This window comes from Salvia hispanica, chromosome 6, assembly GCF_023119035.1.
Source record: "Salvia hispanica cultivar TCC Black 2014 chromosome 6, UniMelb_Shisp_WGS_1.0, whole genome shotgun sequence".
NCBI lineage: Eukaryota > Viridiplantae > Streptophyta > Magnoliopsida > Lamiales > Lamiaceae > Salvia > Salvia hispanica.
In genome coordinates, this window is record NC_062970.1 from 48010764 (window position 1) to 48023397 (window position 12634).

General features: G+C 38.1%; 2 protein-coding genes across 5 annotated transcripts; both read left to right on the forward strand.

Annotated features, from left to right (window-relative positions):
• The first annotated feature begins 3854 nt into the window (after nucleotides 1-3854).
• LOC125193737 (isocitrate lyase) lies at nucleotides 3855-6262 on the forward strand. Its single transcript, XM_048091605.1, has 5 exons — nucleotides 3855-3975; nucleotides 4072-4311; nucleotides 4425-5305; nucleotides 5395-5876; nucleotides 5971-6262. Exons 1-5 carry the CDS (start codon nucleotides 3943-3945, stop codon nucleotides 6066-6068), a joined length of 1734 nt encoding a protein of 577 aa, XP_047947562.1. The 5' UTR covers nucleotides 3855-3942; the 3' UTR covers nucleotides 6069-6262.
• Nucleotides 6263-6340: 78 nt separating this feature from the next.
• On the forward strand, nucleotides 6341-12616 carry LOC125193736 (exocyst complex component SEC3A-like). Of its 4 annotated transcripts, none has more exons than XM_048091601.1 (25): nucleotides 6341-6659; nucleotides 7308-7378; nucleotides 7674-7754; nucleotides 7845-7912; nucleotides 7985-8084; nucleotides 8344-8495; nucleotides 8919-9036; nucleotides 9158-9262; nucleotides 9358-9459; nucleotides 9571-9708; nucleotides 9805-9933; nucleotides 10012-10092; nucleotides 10191-10265; nucleotides 10347-10517; nucleotides 10604-10706; nucleotides 10781-10845; nucleotides 10942-11112; nucleotides 11189-11268; nucleotides 11492-11573; nucleotides 11650-11747; nucleotides 11820-11928; nucleotides 12000-12068; nucleotides 12144-12209; nucleotides 12278-12370; nucleotides 12470-12616. In XM_048091601.1, exons 1-25 carry the CDS (start codon nucleotides 6479-6481, stop codon nucleotides 12578-12580), a joined length of 2619 nt encoding a protein of 872 aa, XP_047947558.1. In that variant the 5' UTR covers nucleotides 6341-6478; the 3' UTR covers nucleotides 12581-12616. The 4 variants fall into 4 exon arrangements, with proteins under 4 accessions (XP_047947558.1, XP_047947561.1, XP_047947559.1 ...); XM_048091604.1 differs by having other exon boundaries at nucleotides 11054-11095; XM_048091602.1 differs by lacking the exon at nucleotides 12144-12209.
• The last annotated feature ends 18 nt before the right edge of the window (nucleotides 12617-12634 follow it).

A 12634-nucleotide genomic window follows, 5' to 3' on the forward strand; every position in this document is an offset into this window, starting at 1 on the left:
AATCAAATCGGATTTTATTTTTAGGGCTAGATATGGTTTGAATAATTACAATTAATCTTTGATCACACCCTAAGTTGTTCCTAAATTAAAGAAAAATAATCGCATAATATTAGATGTAAATCAAACGTTTAGTTCAGGTGTTCAACAAAAATAAATAAAAAAACTAAAACTCTAACAGTCATGACTATATACACTATTTCAATCATCAACTCAAACAACAATAGTGTTAGTTTTAGAATTAAAGTTGCATCAAGTTAATATTTTGGACTTCTTGGATATGTAATAATGTTGGAGTTTAATTCTCTAGTTAATTAGAGATTATATGACAAACACCAAGAATATATATTTATGATTGTTTCTATTCGTTAATAACTAAAATGATGATAAATAATTACGCGGAAAGCATGCTGCCGCGGATTACAAATAAATAAATAAATAAATATTGACAATCAATAATGTAAATCAAGACAAAATAAATAAAAAATATGTTTTCCTCGAAATGATAAAAAGGCAATTGTAATCCTCATGCTTTGATTTATGAGCCATACCAATTGCTCGTAGTATTGTTTTGAGCCTTTTGTTTCGTCAATATAAACTTTTTTTTTATTATCACTCCAAATCTATCCCATACCTTATAGTCCAACAAATATCATAAGAGTTGTTTGTATGTATATGCAAAATAATAATTGTCGATATAGACACAAGACATATATACATATAGAGGTATAAATGATTTCCACCATCAATAATATTAAGATATGTTAGACTATTTAATTTGGTAGTTCATATTATTAGAGAAATATTATGATATACTAATATCTTATACTCCATAAGCATTGTTCAAGAGTATTATTTTCGTTTTGGGCCACAATATTAATTTGGTACTAGTTCATATTATTAGAAAATATTATGATAAACTACTAATTAATATCTTATATAAGCATTATTCAAGAGTATTGTTTTCGTTTAGGTCACATTGATATAGTTTTTTTTTATTTGTCCATTCTATTCAATTATAATAGGTTAACAATGATTATTGATGTTATTAATTTGTTAAGTAACATAAAAATCATATTTCGGTTTAACGCAATAATAAACTATATTTTCATATAACATTGAATCATACTTCAACATAAAATAAAACATGATATATAGTTGCGTTGAATTATAGTAGTTTATTATGCGCGGAACAATACACTGTCTGTCCTGGTTAAGATGAAACGTTTTTCTTTTTAGTTTGTCCCAACTAAGATGACACATTTCCTTATATGAAAACTTTCTCTCTCCAATTAATACACCCAACCATTTTTTCTCATTCTTATTAAAATATTCATCTTTCTTTCTCTCTCCAATTAAATACTTAACTAAGTAACTCTTAAAATCTCGTGCCGGTCAAGAAGTGTGTCATCTTAGTCGGGACGGAAAGAATAACTCCTAAATCCCGTGCCGGTCAAGAAGTGTGTCATCTTAGCCGGGACGGAGGGAGTACGATATATAATTGCGTTGACTGTAATTTATAATGTGTAGACCAATTCACTGAGATACTTAACAAGATACATAGTTGCGTTAAAATATAATTTATTATGTGCGAAATAATACATTGAGATACTTGCATATTTAATTTTTTTCATGCAAATGTCTTCATTTAACAGATGAAATTATGATTTCTTCTAATTTATCACAAATCACCTTTAGTTTGATATATGCCATATAAATTAATTTAAATTGAAAAAGAAGTTTTAAGATATTGTACGAGAGAATAGATATACTCAAATTCCAACGGTCTTAAAAAAAAATTGTCGTCATCAATAATTCAAAATATATACTTCAGCTCAAGAATTAATGAGCTATATTTCGAACACAAAATAATACTTCGAACACGAAATAATACTCCCTCCGTTCCACTTCGAATCATACTCACAATATAATAGGGTAAAATTTACTCCAACACAATCTTATTTTGGCACAAATTCCATAAAATGCATCCACCTCTCCAATTAAATATGCAGTGTCGTCACGTGTCACAATAAAAATAGCTAGTCTAAAATTCATATTTAACGAGCAATATTCAGTCTTGTGGTTACGATGTAAAAATAGCTCTGAAATTAATAGAAACCATGAAATTGATTGAAACTCAATTCAATCCTTATTATATTATCTGTACACAATTACTATTACACACATTTACAATTAATTCTTTTCAATTAATCTTGCTAAGGAGGTGCATGTGTTACCACAATTTCTCCCTCTTCAATCTCGACCTTTTTTAATTTTTTCTTATCAACACCAAAATTTGATATTATCAACTAATTAATTAAGTCTCCGATCCATTAAATTTAATCTAAACGTATTTGATAAGCAAATCCATCTAATTTATTAGAACAATGTGCATGCATGTAAATATATATATTAAGTGAGATAGAGATGAAGTATAGAGGTGACACGTAAGCCCGATTTCGGCCTATGTGTCGAACCGGGAGCATATCCACGTGGCCAGAAGCCATTGTGCAAAGCCACTTACAATATTTATCCATTAACTCTTTTCCCAATAGTAATCTTCACGTCGACTTGGATCTTACTCAGCTTCAACATTTGACTCAATCTTTGTTTCTTCACTTTTGTTCTTACTAAAAAATTTAGTTTTTCCACAAATTATGCTCACAAAAATATGAAAAAAATATCAGACTTCAGGTATTAACTGGAAATATTATGTGCTACTATTGTTTGGATCTCAAACATATATACCTGTATACAGATATTATTAACCATAATACATTTATTCAGAAGACGAATTACTACTCATATTAATTAAATCATACTATTAATTTGTATGATTATTATTAAACTGTAAAATTATTGGTTACTAGCTTCATTTAATTACGCTTAATCATGTTTTGTGTAGCCATTAATATTTCTAAAAATATCCTCAAGAGCTTGAAATAATATACCTAAAATTAATTAGTTCATCTGATTCAATATTTCATCATCAGTTTATATCAAGCAAGACATAAATTAAATTTAGTGCAAAATAACCTTTTTAAATCAAAATATAATTTGACAATATTTTCTTAAACTAGCTAGCATTTGATAAAATCAAGCCTTTGGAAAAATGTTGACAAGAAAAACAAAATCAAGTTAAATTATTTTTATTATTATCATCAACTCCTTCTAGTGAAAACATAATTTGAAAATAATGCTAGCATATGGACGTAGCGCAGTTGGAATGAAGGGGCAGATCTTGCTGCAATGAGTCTGAGTTCAAATTTCACTACTGTCGTGTACTTGCTTCAATCTCTCAAGCACAAGTGTGAGGCCTTGAGAGATGGGCTTCTGGCAATTAGTGAGTTAAGGCCTCATCGCTTCCATCTCTCAGGCATAAGTGTGAGGCCTTAGGAGATGGACTTCTGGCAGTCAGTGGATTAAGACCTCCCACTTAACGGGATACTGCGTATCCTGATTTAACCCCATCATATGATGTCGAGCCATCACACATACAGTCAATGAGTTAAGGCCTTCTCCTTAACAGATTACTGCGTATCCTGATTTAACTCTTCTCATATAATGTCGGGCCAGAGCCAATACGAAGGAATCGCCTTGTTGCCGCAATAATTTGAAAATAATTTTCGAAACTCATTAAAAGTAAATATTTAAACAAATTACTTTGAAACCGACTGCAACCGTCAGCTGCAAAATTGGACTGCAAAATGTCGAGCAAACAACAGAATCGCAGCCAAAAACCAGCAAACCCATTAATGGAGATAAGAATTAACAATTCATCTCTCAATTTTTCTTGGTTTCTGCAATTTCCCTTATCCTCTCCACCGCTTATAAATACAGCCATTTCCTTCACCATTTCTCATCAATTCCTTCATTCACTTAATCTGTATATCGATTTTTATAAAAAGCAAAAAAAGCAAAAAGAATTCAATTCAGAGTTCTATCATGGCTGCATCTTCTTTCTCAGTCCCTTCAATGGTGATATTTCCATTCAATTTTCCTAATTTCTTCCAACATTTGTAGAAAAAAGATTTCTTGATTAATTTGATTTTGATTCTATGCTAATTGACGCAGATCATGGAAGAGGAAGGGAGATTCGAAACGGAAGTTGCGGAGGTGCAATCGTGGTGGAACTCGGAGCGGTTCAGGCTCACGCGCCGCCCTTACTCCGCCCGCGACGTGGTGTCGCTCCGCGGCCACCTCCGCCAAAGCTACGCCTCGAACGAGCTCGCGAAGAAGCTGTGGCGAACGCTCAAAACGCACCAGGCCAACGGCACCGCTTCTAGAACCTTCGGCTCACTTGACCCTGTTCAGGTAACTGTTGCGTCGCACGGGAGTCGCACGGGAGTAGATACTAGTTTTATTAGTAAATATAAAAAAAAATTTAATAAAGCGTCTTACTAACTGAGCTGTGGTTTGGTGTTTAGGTGACTATGATGGCTAAGCATCTCGACACGATCTACGTGTCGGGGTGGCAGTGCTCGTCGACGCACACGAGCACGAACGAGCCCGGGCCGGACCTCGCGGACTACCCGTACGACACGGTCCCGAACAAGGTCGAGCATCTGTTCTTCGCGCAGCAGTACCACGACCGGAAGCAGCGCGAGGCCCGGATGAACATGAGCCGCGAGGAGCGGGCCCGGACCCCGTTCGTCGACTACCTCAAGCCGATCATCGCGGACGGGGACACCGGGTTCGGCGGCGCCACCGCGACCGTCAAGCTGTGCAAGCTGTTCGTCGAGCGTGGCGCGGCCGGGGTGCACATCGAGGACCAGTCGTCGGTGACGAAGAAGTGCGGCCACATGGCCGGGAAGGTGCTGGTGGCGGTGAGCGAGCATATTAACCGGCTCGTGGCCGCGCGGCTGCAGTTCGACGTGATGGGGGTGGAGACGGTGCTCGTGGCCCGGACGGACGCGGTGGCGGCCACGCTGATCCAGACCAATGTGGACACGAGGGACCATCAGTTTATCTTGGGGGTGACCAACCCGGCCCTCCGGGGGAAGGCGCTGGCGACGATTATGCTGGAGGCGTTGGAGGCCGGGAAAACCGGGCCGGAGCTGCAGGCGATTGAGGATAACTGGCTGGCGATGGCGAACCTGAAGACGTTTTCCGACTGCGTGGTGGATGCGATTAATGGAATGAATATCGGCGAGGCGGAGAAGCAGAGGAAATTGAATGAGTGGATGAACCACTCGAGTTATGATAAGTGCATCTCCAATGAGCAGGGTCGCGAAATCGCGGCCCGCCTTGGCTTGGGGAATCTTTTCTGGGACTGGGACCTGCCCAGGACCAGAGAAGGATTTTACAGGTAAAGAAATAAAGAAAAAAAAAAGAATCTTTACGATTTTCAATAAAAAAAAAGGATTTTTTTAATCATGCCATGCTACGTGTCAACAGGTTTAAGGGCTCGGTCCATGCAGCCATTGTCCGCGGATGGGCGTTTGCCCATCACGCGGACGTTATCTGGATGGAGACATCCAGTCCTGATATGGTTGAGTGCACGGAATTTTCGCGTGGTGTGAAAGCGATGCGGCCAGAGACAATGTTGGCCTACAATCTGTCCCCGTCTTTCAATTGGGACGCGTCGGGGATGACTGACGAGCAAATGGTTGACTTCATCCCGAAAATCGCCAAGCTAGGGTATTGCTGGCAGTTCATCACTCTGGCCGGATTCCACGCCAATGCCCTGATCATCGACACCTTCGCCAAGGACTTCGCCCGCAGGGGAATGCTAGCATACGTCGAGAAAATACAGAGAGAGGAGAGGAAGCACGGCGTCGACACCCTGGCTCATCAAAAGTGGTCCGGTGCAAACTACTACGATAGGGTGCTCCGGACCGTGCAGGGAGGGATTACCTCGACCGCGGCCATGGGAAAAGGCAAACTACACATCCTTCTTATCGTCGTTTAATATTTCTTTAATTAAATGTTACGTGGACGATGTTCTAAATTTTGTTCGCGCGAATCCTGTAGGAGTCACGGAGGAGCAGTTCCAGGAGACGTGGACTAGGTCCGGGGCGACTAGTGTCGCGACTGATGGCAGTGTCGTAATAGCAAAATCGAGGATGTAGGGACGCGGAAGGAAGGACTATATATATTATATATGATGGTGTTTGCTTATCTTGTTGAGGAAAAGCTTGAAGAAATATTTTCTCCTATGTATTGGGCCTAAGTTATTTATTTCTCCTATGTTAGATGATAATATTTGTATTATCAACATATTTCCATAAGGGAAAAATAGATGTTGATTTCCTTTCTTATTCTATATATGGTTATTGTGTTCTTGCATTGTAACCTCAAATTCTTCTAATATTATAATCTATTGGAGTATTAATTTCTCGATATTTTGCTAAATAGAATTGAAATAGAAATGATTTGTGACAATAGTCTAAATCCGAATTTAAAGGATCTGAGAAAAAAAAATTAATTTCAGCATAAGTTTAGAATCAAAGCTGCAATCGCACGAATCGAAACCGCCGAGATGGCGAAATCGAGCGCCGACGACGACGAGCTCCGCCGCGCCTGCGAGAATGCGATCGACAACTCGAAGCAGAAGATTGTGTTGTCGATGAGGGTGGCGAAGACGACCGGAATGTGGAACAAAGCCGGCAAATTGGGGCGCGGCAGCGCCATGGCGAAGCCTCGCGTTCTCGCAATTTCAGGTGAAATTGGGATCCGATGCTCTGTTTTCGTGTAATGATCACGTGAAATGCGTGTTTGTGGATGATTTGGCATCACTTGGTTGTGCAATTTGATGATTTTGTGTTGCTGAATTGAGTTTGGGAATTGATCGTTGTGAAATTTTGGGTTTCATTTGCTCAATTTTGAATATCCTCTGTTTTGAAGCAATTAGTTTTCAAGCAATCATGTAGTTTTAGTAAAATCTATCGGGCCGAAAATAATTGAATCCAACTAGGCTTAAAAATTACTCCCTCGGTCCCTAATAATTCCTCATCGTTTGACCATTCACGGGTTGTAAGAAATGTAATAAAAAGTGAGTTGAAAAAGTTGGTGGCACGTGGGTCCTACGTTTATATATTAGTTTTATAATAAAATGTGAGTGTGAATGAGTTAGTGGAACGTATGGTCCACTATCAAAAACGATAAAAGTGAAATGTGACAAATTTTTAGGGACGGACGAAAAATGAAATAGGTGACAAAGTGCAATTTTTTTTGGAATCGGACTGGGCTGGCCCGAACTGAACGGGCTTCTGATCAGCCCGGCCCGGCCAAAAATGAGGTCGGGTCGGGCTGGTTTTTGCTAGCTCGAGTTATGCATTGCTAACACGTCCTCTCATGATTGCTTGCAGTGAAGACGAAAGGTAAAAGGACAAAAGCGTTTCTTCGGGTCTTGAAATATTCTAATGGAGGTGTTCTTGAGGTACGAATGTAGTGTTCTGCGAAGGCTTCCTGCCATGAGACTCGTGCACTAGTTTTTAGGTGAAAGGGCTTGATTGTTATAGTAGCTTGATATGTCATTGGATTATGTGGTCGAATATAATGGCACTTGTCTAAGAAGATATAGATACTGAGAATAGAAGCTACACCTATGAACATTGATAATACATCACACGGAAGCAAATGATACCGGTGTAGCGAGATTTTAGGATTCTTTTTAAGGTTTTTTGAAGTTCATATTGGTAAGCTTATACTAAGATGTTTCACCACATATGTAGGCTGACAAATTGTACAAGTTGAAGCATCTTTCGAAAGTGGAAGTTGTATCCAATGACCCCAGTGGATGTACTTTCGTACTGGTAACTCATTTCTATTTTCGTTTATCGCCATATATGTCTTGTAACAATCAAGAGAGTTTCTTACATTTTATGCATGATGTTTTCATGAAGGGGTTTGATAACCTTAAAAATCAAAGTATTGCCCCACCTCAGTGGATGATGCGCAATGTTGATGACAGGTATGCTGTGTGTTTTCTCTAAGGTTATTTCCTTATGTATCATCTTTCTAAGATGATGATTTTGTGCTGTAGGAATCGTATACTGCTTTCCATTTTAAATATCTGCAGGGATTCGGGTGATCTTCCTAAAGTTGTTGGCATCGACATTGTAGAGATGGCTCTTTGGGCTAAGGTGCATTTGTCATATGCTCCGTTTATCTCTGCACCTTAACTTTTGTGAAGAGTTTCTAAAAGAGTCTTCTTAATTCAAGAATAATGTATTAATGATTTTAAATTTGCATTTTACAATATATGTCTAGTGTCAACTGGTGCTGCGTTTGTTCTTAACTTTTACATCCTAAGGTTGTTGCCATCTGTTCATAATCTTAATTTGGCAGTTTTTTTTTGTCCACAACAATATTAATTTTGTGAATGTTTTATATCTTCTATAGCAAAACACTCAAGTAATTCCTAAGCCGCAGCAGACAACCTTTCAAGAAGGGTTTACTCCAGCTGTCGACACAGAAGCTGACATGCAAGTGACAGTCGAAAAGGAACTAGTGTCTCAAGCTGAAGAAGAGGACATGGAAGCTCTCCTAGATACGTATGTACTTTTGTTTCGAAAAACAAATCACTATCTTGCTGGTTTGTAGAATCTGTTCAATTGTTTGTGATTTATCCATCATAGCAAAGTTTTGGAAAGTCATAGTAAGAGAAGGTTACAATGTGAAGCAGTTTTTATGAATGTTGTTCATGAGTCAACTTGAAATCTCAAAATGACCAAAATTTCCTCAAAGTATGTTCACAATCAGCAGGTTCAAGCTCAAAGATATGTCGAGTACTTTATGCCGAGTTGTTGTGGATCTGTGCAATTTTGCTTCCTACACTAATGAATCATCCCCATATTTCTATGCATCAGCTTTTGTCATTTTCTGTTTTTGTAGTTGCATACCAATTTGTATTCATTTATAAGCCCCATATTTCTTAACTTGATGATATTGTTACTGTGAATTGGACAAAACTGCAGTTACGTCATGGATATTGGTGAAGCAGACGCGTTTTCTGAACGTTTGAAGCGGGAGCTTCAAGCTTTAGAAGCTGCAAATGTCCACGCAATCATGGAGAACGAAACTTTGATACATCAAGTAGTTCTTTTTATCTTTTGCCTTTTTTTATCTCATGCCTGCAAACATTTGTGAACTATTTTTTGACAGATAGGATTAATATATCTGTACTATGTAGTGATTCAATTTGCCATTTCTACAGGTACTGCATGGGCTTGATGTAGCTATTACCTGTGTCGAGGATATGGATGAATGGTTATGCATGTTCAATATAAAACTAAGGCACATGAGAGAGGACATTGAGTCGGTATGGATCTCTAGACACTTAAGTTTGATTTCTTCTTACCAACAAGCTTTCAGTCATTCTTCAATTAATTACCATCCTTGGTGGCCTTGGTGCAGATTGAAGCGGGTAATAACAGGCTCGAAATGCAGTCAATGAATAATAATTCCTTAGTTGAGGAACTTGACAAGCTTCTCGCTAAGCTGCGAATGCCTCCTGAGGTCTTCCCATTTTCTTTATGTACTTCTGTGAAAAAAAACTTTATGCTTATGTAATATGGCATATTAGGCTAAGCTTTGGTTTTTAATTTGGTTTTCTCCACTTAAATGCAGTATGCAGCTTGTCTTATGGGGGGTTCATTTGATGAATCAAGCATGTTTGACAACATGGAATCGTGTGAGTGGCTAGGAGGTGCTTTATCGTCTCTCGAAGAGCCCAACTTGGATCCTTGCTTTGCAAAAATGAGAGCTGTATGTAGACCATCTGCCTTCTTCTTCATCTATGTTTAAAATTTGATAATTATTAGATAATTTCTTACTAGTGAAAGTGGGAAAAATTCTTTACAGGTTAAAGAGAAACATTCAGAACTCGAAAATATGAAAAGCACGTATGCTCAAAGAGCATGTGAATTCTTGAAGAAATATTTTACGGGTTTGGTGGATTTCATGTTAAATGATAAGACCTATTTCTCTCAGGTACTGCTATGGAGAATGCTTTCTAATTGACAGTGGTAATGTATTAATTATACTCTTCTGGTTTTGGTGATTTAATAGGTTGGGCAACTGAAGAAGCCCGATCACGCAGATATACGTTACAAAAGTAGGACGTATGGTCGCCTTTTGCAACACCTGAAGGTGAAATGATAAGTAATGGAAACAAACTTTTCTGACGTTGTGTAGTCTTTTTGCTTCAGTATTTCTGATATCTGTTATTTCTCTCTTGTAAAGCATAGAGTCTTGACAAAAATTTCTTGGTCCCTTTACGGAGAGCATACTGCAGCTCGATGAATATGCTTCTAAAGCGGGAGGTGAGAAAATTTGACAAATACTTATGCAATATTGCCTTTTGTGTATAGTAATGGTTGATTGGTTTCACATCTCCATGACAGGCTCATGAGTTTGCAATCGAGCTTCGTGCTAGTGCATTATTACCGAGGAACCCAATTGTATGGCTAGATGGTGCTTTAAGTGCTAATCAAAGTACTTATGAAGACACTTCTACCATATCTGAAGTCTATACATTAATGCTCACGGTTTTCATCCCGTGCCTTGCCGATGAGGTTACCATCAAACTGTCTCGTCTTCATGATTTCTGATTTCTTGTCCCTTACCTCACAAGTTGTCTGTTCACATGAAATTCTCTCAGTGTTCCTTCTTTGCACAATTCATGTGCTTCGAACTCCCACCTCCTGTTTCTGCAGAAGATGATGCTAATAATAATAATGATGCCGGTGACAAGGGAAATGCGGGTAAAGACGAATCAGTTAACTTTTAGTGTTCTCACTTCAGCTGATTGAACACAGCTATCCCATTGGTTTTACAGCTAAGCCAACATTGGATACGGGGGCGTTGAATGAATGTCTTCAGGAGTTGCTCGATGGTTTGCAGGTATATTGGATTCGAGTCCTGCACTGCAATTTGTTCGTATACTAATATATCACCAATATATATGTATTCAATGCCTTTTGTGTTAACCATTTTTAGGAAGAGTTCTTTGGTCTGATTGACTGGGCTTATAAGATCGATCCTCTTCGTTGTATATCTATGCACGGGACTACTGAACGTCATCTTTCTGATAAGAAATTCGATCAATCAGGGTTTGTGCATGTGTTACTTGACGACATGGAAAGCAGAATTGGTATGCTATTTAGTCGTGTAAGTATCAGATCAATCAGCTCGCATTCTAATGAATTGCTTCGAGTGCTGGTTTGATGGTGTTATGTATTCGCAGTTTGTTGATGATGTTTGCCATCAAATTGAAAAAAATGAGAAGAATCTTCGACAGGTCGGAGTGCTGTCATATATACCAAGGTAAAGCCAACTTATAATGTAGATATTGTTTAATGAAATGATAACCTCACTTCAGTAACTTAATTGGTTCATTCTAAAATTTGATGCTATATATTTGAAGGTGTGTCCAAAATCAATGAATGTAATGTATGAATTGAGGAATTCCTCATCGAATTTAATCTCGGATGTATAGTGATTTCGTCTCTTCTTGTAATCAAATTTATTGGATCTAGCTTGTGGATAGGTTTGCTGTTCTTGCCACTCGTATGGAGCAGTACGTCCAAGGGCAATCGAGGGATTTGGTTGATCAGGCTTACACAAAACTCGTGCGTGGTTGATCAGACAATGCATTTGTTTTCGTTTCTGGTCTTCTTTGAGATGACTAAATAACATCAATTGCAGGTCACTATAATGTTCGTGACGTTGGATAAAATTTCTCAAGGGGATGCAAAATACGCAGACGTCTTGCTCTTGGAAAATTATGCAGCATTTCAAAACAGGTACCGTCACCTTTGTATTTTTTTGGTTTGTGACCCTTAGTTATATTTTCCGTTCCTCGTTCGAATACACAGTGTTTATGAACTGGCCAACGTCGTTCCCACTCTAGCAAAATTCTACCACCAAGCAAGTGAAGCTTACGAATTAGCTTGTACGCGCTTTATAACTACAATCATATACTATGTAAGTGCTCTCTCCCACAGTTCACATCACTTTCTTCAGGAATTTCATTTACATTACTCTCTAAAACGCAGCAATTCGAAAAGCTATTCAATTTTGCGCGTAAAGTAGAGGATTTGATCACCTCAATCAGCCCAGAAGAGGTAAAAACAGATAAGCATAAGTTCTATTGTTGTACATATATGTTTCGTGATCTAAAAGATGGATACAAATTACAGATACCTTTCCAACTTGGGGTGTCGAAATCTGACCTCCGGAAGGTCATAAGATCAAATTTATCCGGGGTATGTTGAGCTGCTAACCTATTCCCCGGGCATGGTCGATATTTTCTGAGAACATTTCGTGTCTGTAGGTTGACAAATCGGTTGCTGCAATGTACAAGAAAATGCAGAAGAATCTGACCTCCTCTGAGGAATTGTTGCCTTCACTATGGGACAAGTGCAAGGTATATAGTAATTTACACAAATTTTGAAAACATAGATTTTGTTCTTTAAATTACAAAATTTTGAATTAAGCACTAATTGATGGTGTTGAATTATTGCAGACTGAGTTTCTTGATAAATACACTGTGTTTGCTCAATTAGTAGCAAAGGCATACCCAGCTGAGCATGTTCCAAGTGTACAAGAAATGAGAGACATATTGGCTTCCATGTAGTGAATATTTATTTATTTATTTATATATTTTAATGTATTTGTAGTCTCTTTGATT